At 38.2% G+C, this 8,866-nt stretch overlaps 1 protein-coding gene across 1 annotated transcript; it reads right to left on the bottom strand.

Annotated features, from left to right (window-relative positions):
• Nucleotides 1–5,696: 5,696 nt before the first annotated feature.
• Nucleotides 5,697–7,266, bottom strand: LOC143859529 (polygalacturonase inhibitor-like). The gene is made up of 2 exons (XM_077370210.1): nucleotides 7,260–7,266; nucleotides 5,697–6,472 (listed from the first exon to the last, which is right to left on the bottom strand). The coding sequence occupies exons 1-2, from the start codon at nucleotides 7,264–7,266 to the stop codon at nucleotides 5,697–5,699; spliced, it is 783 nt and encodes a 260-aa protein (XP_077226325.1).
• Between the last annotated feature and the right edge of the window lie 1,600 nt (nucleotides 7,267–8,866).

The raw sequence follows: 8,866 nt of genomic DNA, 5'->3' as shown, positions 1-8,866 counted from the left end.
TGTACAGGTTGACATTTGAGCACCCAACCCCCCAAAACAGGGGTTGGGTCGGGTGAACCCATGAGTACCCACGGGTTCTCACAATTCGTTTTTTCTTTTTGGTTTGAATGGCTGGAAAAGTGGAATTAAATTGAATACACCCTCCATTTTTCAAAATGGACAGTACAGCTCCCAAACCGTCCATTTGATGGGCCACATCGTAAATAGGTTGTGCCCAAAAACTCATTACCATAGGATGATTCTAACCCTCCGATTTAAAGAGGGACTCACTCACGTTATGGAAACTTCTATAGATCGGACGGTTGCGATCATCCTATGGAATTTTTTTTTGGGGCACAACCTATTTACGTTGTGGCCCATCAAATGGACGGTTTGGGTCATCCTATGGTGTGAGCTCTACTGTCCATTTTGAAAATTAATGAGTGAATTCATACATAGAAGGGGATGAATTTATCACCGCCCAAAAATATACTCTTTAGCAAAAAATTGAGGGTTACCTGTTGGGTTGACCCAACCCACCCGTAGTGGGTGCGGGTCACCTAAGTGCGGGTCATTTTTTACCCACACCCGCATGACCCGCGGGTAACCCAACCCGCCTGTTTGCCAGTTAGTCTAAATGGGTGATTTTAGACCCTTTATTAAGCATGTTGGTATGATGAACGTTTTGATGTCTTTGGGACGTTAATTTTTTATAGTATTTTTAATAAAGTACAGTGGGCCCACTTCATTGGATGATCCAAGTTGTTCATTTGTTGGGCCACAATGAAAATAACAAAAATCATTTCCATAGGATGATCCTAACCCTTTGATTTGCATAGGGACTGCACATTATAGAAACCTCTATAGATTGGAGTGTTACGGTCATTGTAAGGAGATGATTTTTGCTGTACAGCCTATTTTTGCTGTGGCTCAACAAACGAATGGCCTGGATCATCGTATGGAGACGTTTGACTTCTTTTTCCTTGAGGATGTAGGGGTTTGATTTTGTTGGTTCTTATCCATCCTTTTTGTGTTTTCCTTTTTGGGTCTGACCATTGATATTCTTGAATCCTCTTGTATGGCTCTTTTTATATATATATATATATATAATTTTGTGACCATTCAAAAAAAAAGAAAAGAAGAAGAAGAATGGCTTGGATCATCCTATGTGTTGGACCATTGGTCTGACCTGGCTAGAACTCACCCTTAAAAGCTAGCCGTTGAGGGGGGTGGTCATTCACTTATAACCAATCCACTTCCATTTCACTACTCCTACATGGGATATATGCTTTTGATCGAAGTGGAACCCCCAACACTATGAAGTGGGACCAATGTGCTTTTTGAAAAATACTAGACTTCTGAGGCCCACAACATATAAATTCTCAATTTTGCACATGCCACAATCTTCCGAATGAGATCTCAGTTTAGCATTGGAACTAGATGCATTGTGTTTCCTTGTGATGGCCTAATTAGATCAACTGTCTCAATTATCAAGCACATATCCGATGTGTGCCCTTAGCTGTTATCATTTCCATCCATCAAAAGGGGATAGTCTCTGCTAATGGATCTTTGTATCAATGTACAAGAAATTGTAGGTCCTATGTTATGCAGGCTGTAGAGTAGCAACACAAGGTGGACACCACAAAGGACCAAATATATCGACTTGTGGGTGTTTGAAAATCCCCATACTACGGTTTCGGAGAAAAACTCCAATATGAAACGTGAAGGAGCCAAGCTCCTTCAACCACGTGAAAGAACCAAAGCTCTATTTATTTTTTTAACCCAGAAATTGAACAGCCCCGGGGCGGACTGCCAAGAATATATAAAAAGACTCAGTCAATACAAAGGAGACAGAGCCAACTAGCCTGTAGGATTACAAATAGAAAATGCTAGCAACCAAATAACCAAAATTGGGCTAGGGGGGAGGGGCAAAAAAGCAGCCCGAGGCACCAAATTACAGGGAGCACAAATCCTAGTGGATTCTTCTGCATACCTTGGTGGAAGGTCTGATATTAGGGAGGCCGGCAGCATCAGATCTAGCAGCCCCTCTGGAATGGCGAGGCAAATTTGCCCAGGAGGTGTAGAAGAGGTTGTTCTTAGAGGAGCATCCGAAGTTGGCGAGGGAGTCAGCTACAGAATTGCCTTCTCGATATTGGTGTTGGCAGCTAGGGGAGAGGATATCAAGAAGATCTTGAATCTCTTTCCAGAGGTATTGGATGGCCCAGGGGATTTGGCCTTTTTCTGAGGATGAGGTCAATTAAAACTTTACTGTCCGATTCAACCATTATCTTGGGCACTTTAAATGCCGAGCAGCATCTAAGACCATCCAACAGAGCACGAGATTTGGCCACCATGTTGGATCCGATCTCTTAGTATAGGGAAAATGCGAGGATGATTTTTGCATTATGATCTCTGATTACTCTTCCACACCCGGATTTTCCCGGGTTGCCTTTTAATGCTCCGTCGGATAGGATTAGAAAAACCTTTCTAATGATACCAAAATCAATCCAAATGAATAAGATTTGATGCCTAAAGCGTCGTATATACATAAGATGACAAAAATAAAAGATGAATAAAAGAGTTGTTCCATGATGCACGTTCTTGGTAGTTTTGCCTACATCCTTACGTGCTGTATAACATGATTGATGCATAATATATGAGATTTTATGACTAGATTATCATCAGTTCACGATCAAAATTAATTAAGATGTGATTTTAATTATCAAATTTAGGTCATAAGTTGCCCATATATAATTTTTTTTTGATGGGTTTGCCCTTTATATAATTGAGACCATTGATTTGGTGGATCCACAATAGGCAATTACATTACCTATTATAATATACAGAGACACAAAATCGGGATTTTTTAGATTTCTCACGGATTTTTTCTCCCTTTTTCTCCCTCTTGCACATTTACCATCAAGCCCTTACTTATATGCTTTTAAATGCCTTTATACTATGCAATAGATTTTTCCATACTTATATGCTTTTAAATGCCTTTATACTATGCAATAGATTTTTTGGTCGCAATAGAGAGCAGAGCCGTTCTCCCCTCCCCCCTCCTCACCACATTTCTCTCCTCCCCCGCAATTTAACACGGGTCTCCCTAACTTCCCTTCCGATTTAACATGCATCCACTGATTTAACACGCGTCTCTAAGCATGCTCGCAAAACCAAGATCTCTCTCTCTTGAGTAGGTGATACAAAATCACCAGTTCTATTTCATTCATGGAGTGGGTCCAACTTGGCCCTTTTAAGTGGGATGCAGTTTCTCTCTACTTATATATAGGGATTGTATATGAAAGAGAGGGTTTTGAAGAAGAAGAGAAAATGTTACCTCAAGAAAATAGGGTTTTCTCTTGGGGGTCCTAAGAGGGCTTTGTGATGAAGCAAAAGCAAAGTTCTTCCTCTTGATGAGAAAGCTAGGGCAAGCAAGATGAGTTTTCTCCTGGGGTTTTAGCAGAGCTTTTGTGGTGAAGCAAAAGCAAGGTTCTTCTTCTTAACAAAGTTTTTCTTCTTCGCAAGAGAAGCACTGTATTTAAGGGTTTCTCAAAGGGGTTTTTCTCATAGTCGGTGTAGAGATTTGAGGGTTGCTTTGTGGTTGCATAGAAGGTTGGAGAGAAGGGTTTTATTGGTGGATTTTTCCGGTGGAAATAACCTTGTACTATTTTGGATCTAAATAGTGGATTGTGTCTTTCCTCATATTCAGCATTGTGGTTCTAAATATTTTGGATCTACTTTTCAGCCACCTATGTTTTTAGTTCCACCAGTTGAAAATTTAAGAATTCGGAGGCCTCCCAATAGTCTTTAATCCATGTCTAAATCAGGCAAAAGAGTGTCATTATGATTTAATGAAAAGTGGGAGGCCGATAACATCTCCTGAAGTATTATTAGTAGGATAATTTTTTTCCTTTAAATTTGTAGTATATCACGATAGAACAAGAAACGAATGCCTCCCCCTTGATTTTTTGTAGTCCTTTATCTTACACATGGGTTGTTCTTCCATATAAGATTTATGGCCATGTAAATAGGCTCACGATGTTCTATAAGATCCAAGGTCATGATTTCACATACATGTCCTTTGGCAGGGCACAAAATTACATGTTACCTTTAATCTAAACGATCTCTTTCTGCATACTAACTATTTTACATTAATATGCATAAATTAACTTACTCTTAACATTGATTTCATATTTAGAATGACTATATCCAATATTTTCCCAGTAGCAAGCTGGATTTTGAGAAACGATCGTGAAACCAAAATCGATTATTTCAGTCCAACAATCAGTTTTAGACTCAATCACTTCTCAAAATCCAAAACAAACAGGGTCTATACATAATAATTTTGAGTGGTAACCAGTATTGGACTTACGACCCATTCTCAAAATCCGTTTCAAACAAGGAGTTTTATGTTATATCATATCACCGTTGATTTAACAAAGACAATATTGTAACATGTTGTGCCCGCATTCCAGATCGAAGCCAATCACCTAGAAGTGCACCGTGTAAAGCGGTCCAAAAAGGATACATTGGAAAGTTTTTTAATAGGATACCCCTAATTATTATAGATTTGCCTTATAATTATAGCTGGCTTATTTGAGCAACAATACGTGCTTATAATGAATACATGCAGAAGCCGGCTCATTTTTTGCACGTCACTTTGAGAGGAGCCCCACAAAGGCAACTGTTATGAAAATACGAAAAGGAATCGAAATGGTGCAATTTCCCACATCCTGAGATTTCTAAAACCTGAAAAAATGGGACAATCTCTTACTCTCTTGCTATCGGAAAGAGGGACGAAAAATCAGAAAATGACGGCTGGTCTCTTTCTCTTCCATGTACAATTTTGAGGAAATCTAAGATTCTAAAATCCGCGTATCCAAACGACCCCTAACTCTTTTACAATGATATGCATTAATTAACTTACTTTTAACATTGATTTCATATTTGTAGTGATTAAATACTATTGAAGTTACATATAATAAATTCATTGCAGTTACATCAACTAGATGGTGTATATAGTTACAATACAACAAAAAGTCTCCCTGATATCGTCGGATTTGCAACACTAGGCAGTTTATATAACATAGATGGATAGTTGTTATCTTGGGTGTTATCCTTAACAAGATAACACCGAGAATCACGAGTCTAATAAGAATGGCTATCTAATATTGTCCCAGTAGCAAGCTAAGGCCTGATTGTTTTGGATTTTTATTTTTGAGAATTGATTGGTTCCAAAACAGATTATCAGACTCAATTTTAAGGCCATGTTTGTTCTGGATTTGATCCATTCTCAAAATCCGATCCAAACTAGGAGTTTTATGTGATATGATATCACCATTGATTTAACAAAGACAATATGGTAACATGTGGCAGCATACCAGATCGAAGCCAATCATCTAAACATCAAACATGCAACGTGTAAGGCGGTCGGAAAAAGATACATAGGAAAGTTTTGGGAAGTGATAAATTGACCCCGTATATCTTAAATCGACCCCATGTGTCTACCTCTCTCCTCTTTCTCTCTCTAACCCAGAGGAGAGAAAAAGACACATAGGGAGTCGATTTAAGATATATGGGGGTCGATTTATCAATGCCCAAAGTAGTTTTTTTTATAGGATTTCCCTATATGGATTATTAAGAATTTGCCTTATATTATAGCTGGCTTATTTGAGCAATAATAAGTGCTTATAATCAATACGCATGCAGAACCCGCCTCATTTTTTGCACGTGACGTTGAGAGGGGCCCCACAAAGGCAACTGTTATGAAAATACGAAAAGGAATCGAAACTCTGCAACTTCCCGCCCTGAGGAATCTGCCCACACAGCTGATTGTAGCTCACGTTCAAAAACTGCAGATCCTGTAAGCCGGTCATGGTCGATGGAATATTCCCTCGGATCTTGTTATGCGAGATATCCAAGTTCGTTAATGTCTGGGGAAACATCACATTCGAGAAATCGAAATCGAAAAGATTATGCGAGATATCGATTATCTCTGTGGATTTCTTGGCGCTAAAAAGCATTGAAGCGTCCCCTTGCAGTTTATTCCATGAGAAATCGATCACGGAGAAATCTATGTTACCGAGAGATGCAGGTATTAAACCGGAGAACTGATTGTGGTCGAGGTGGAGTTCAGGTACGCTGCCTTGGAGTCCCCCGAAAGATTCCGGTATATTCCCGGTCAGCTGGTTGTGGTCGAGCCAGATAGCATTGAGGTTGGTGAGATTCGCGAGTATAGACGGAATAGTGCCTGAGAATTTGTTGGACGAGAGTACGAGGACATTGAGAGGTTGGAGAGTCCCGAGAAATTCAGGAATGGATCCGGAGAGACTGTTGGAGGTGAGCTGGAGCAGCTGGAGGTTATTGAGTTTTCCAATCGCGGGAGGGATCGTGCCGGTGAGATGGGGGAGATGGTGGAAGAATAGAGTTTTGAGGTGAGATAGGTCGCCCACGGCTACCGGGATCTGGCCGATGACGCTGATTTTATCTTTATCTACAGTTTTCTAGAATAATTGAGAGAGTCATCGTGTGGACTTGTTTACAGTCCTTGTTTTGCTAGTCTTATTAGAGTAGAGATACTAGCTACTTGATAGGAAATTAAGTTATCTAGATAGAGTCCGGGTGTTATGAGTAGGAAGTTGAATCCATATGCAATTAGGATTGGAAGAGTCCACAAAGTTGCGGTAGTTGTTAAGCTATTATATATTGATGTGTGCTGTTGACTGAGAATATGGGAGAAAAAGAAAACAGTAACATTCATTCCCTTCAATAAAAAAGCTTCTTCTATTATTCTCTTTATTATTTTTTAGTATTTTATGTTCCTCATATTCTACAAAGTGGAGCAGAAAGTCTTGGGATTTTCATAGAGTAGAAAAGCCTAGGCGAATTCAGAAAACACCGGCAAGGGTTTAATAAGTTCGCAACATGGCAGGTAATACAAATTCTTCAAATTTTCAGCAAAGTGTTCCTTTATTTAAAGGTGAAAATTTTAAATTTTGGTGAATTAAGATGAAAACGTTATTTATGTCTTATGAATTACGGGAATTGGTAGATAATGGTTATGAAAATTTTGCAGAAGTGGAAAGATTGTCCACGGCACAAAAAAACGAATTAAAGGAAAGTAAAATGAAAGATGCAATGACTCTTTTCCTCATCCAACAAGCTATGGATGAACCAATATTTCCAAGGATCATGGCTGCAACTACATCAAAAGAAGCATGAGATTTGCTTCAAGAAAAATATCAAGGTATTACGAAGGTAATCTCTGTTAAGTTACAAACCCTTCATCGTGATTTTGAGAATTTGGATATGAAAAATTCTGAATCAATTCAAGTGTTTTTCTCTACAGTTAATTCTATTGTAAATCAAATAAGAACTTATGGAGAAAAGTTAGATGATCAAAAAATTGTTGAACAGTGTTAAGGAGTCTTCCAAATAAATTTGATCATGTTGTTGCTGCCATAGAAGAGTCTAAAGATTTATCTACATATTCTATGAATGAATGAATGGGTTCTTTGTAAGCACATGAGCAAAGATTGAATAGGACTACAGAAAATCCACTAGAACAAGCGTTTCAATCAAAAGTGGATTCGAAGAAAAAATTAGATGATTCAAATAAAGGTTTCAGAGGAGGAAAAGGCCGTGGAGGTGGTGGATTCCGCGGAAGAGGAAGAAGTAGAGGCCAATTCGATGGTTATCAAAGAAATAAAAGTTGAGGTAACCATGAATCTACTTTATTATTTTGTTCTTTTTGCAAGAAATCAAACCTTGCTGATAAAGATTGTTGGTATAAGGATAGTGGAAATCAAAATAGAGATTTACCACAATGTTTTTATTGCAAAAAATATGGTTATATTGAAAAAAATTGTCATCAAAAGGCTAGGGAACAAGCAAATTATCATGAAGAGAAAAGTGATGAAAAAGTTGAAAAAGAAGATAATGTATTTTTGTCATGTCTAACGGTCAATGTTGAATTGAATGATGAAATATGGTATTTAGATAGTGGTTATAGTAACCACATGACCGGGAATAAGGATTATTTTCTTAAAATAAATGAAACGTCAAACCACAAGTAAGAATGGGTGATAATAATCATGTTAATGCCCATGGTATTGGTCCTATCGTGGTTTCTACACTGGCTGGCAAGAAACAAATTCAAGATGTTATGTATGTTCCTGGGTTGGCTCAAAACTTGCTAAGTTTGGGTCAATTGATAAAAAATGGGCACCGTGTTATCTTTGATGAAGGAGAATGTAAACTTTATGATAAGAAAAGTATGAAACTAGTTTTTATATTTGAATTTTGGTGGATTATCTTTATTGCAAAAATTGAATAAGACTGTTGGTTTTTCTCTTTGAAATATGATGGAAAAGTGTGTGAAGCTTGTGTTTTGGGAAAACACCACTGTGAGCAATTTCCAAGTGGTAAGTCTTGGAGGGCATATAAGCCTTTGATGCTTGTATATGCCGATATTTATGGCCCTATGCAAACCTTATCCTTGAGGGGAAATAAATACTTTATTCTATTTGTTGATGATTATACAAGAATGACATGGGTTTATTTTTTGAAGCAAAAAGATGAGGCTTTCTCTATCTTCAAACAGTTCAAGGCACTTATCGAAAACCAAAGTGGTCATTCTATTATTACTCTTCATACTGACTGTGGTGTTGAATTTATTTTCAAAGAATTTCAGGATTTCTGCAAAGAAAGTGGGATCAAAAGACAGTTGACGGCGAGCTATACCCCACAACAGAATGGAGTCTCAGAGCGAAAAATAGAACATTTGTTGAGGTGGCAAGGAGCATGCTAAAAGACAAAAGGTTGCCTAATGATTATTGGACTGAAGCAGTAGCCACGGCGGTATACTTATGCAATCGAGCTCCTACAA

The sequence above is a fragment of the Tasmannia lanceolata genome, unplaced genomic scaffold, assembly GCF_043159265.1.
Source record: "Tasmannia lanceolata isolate RefF3 unplaced genomic scaffold, GAP_Taslan_0.1 ptg000003l, whole genome shotgun sequence".
Lineage (NCBI taxonomy): Eukaryota > Viridiplantae > Streptophyta > Magnoliopsida > Canellales > Winteraceae > Tasmannia > Tasmannia lanceolata.
Note: the sequence above shows the minus strand (reverse complement) of the source record. Positions and strands in the feature narration are given on the sequence as shown.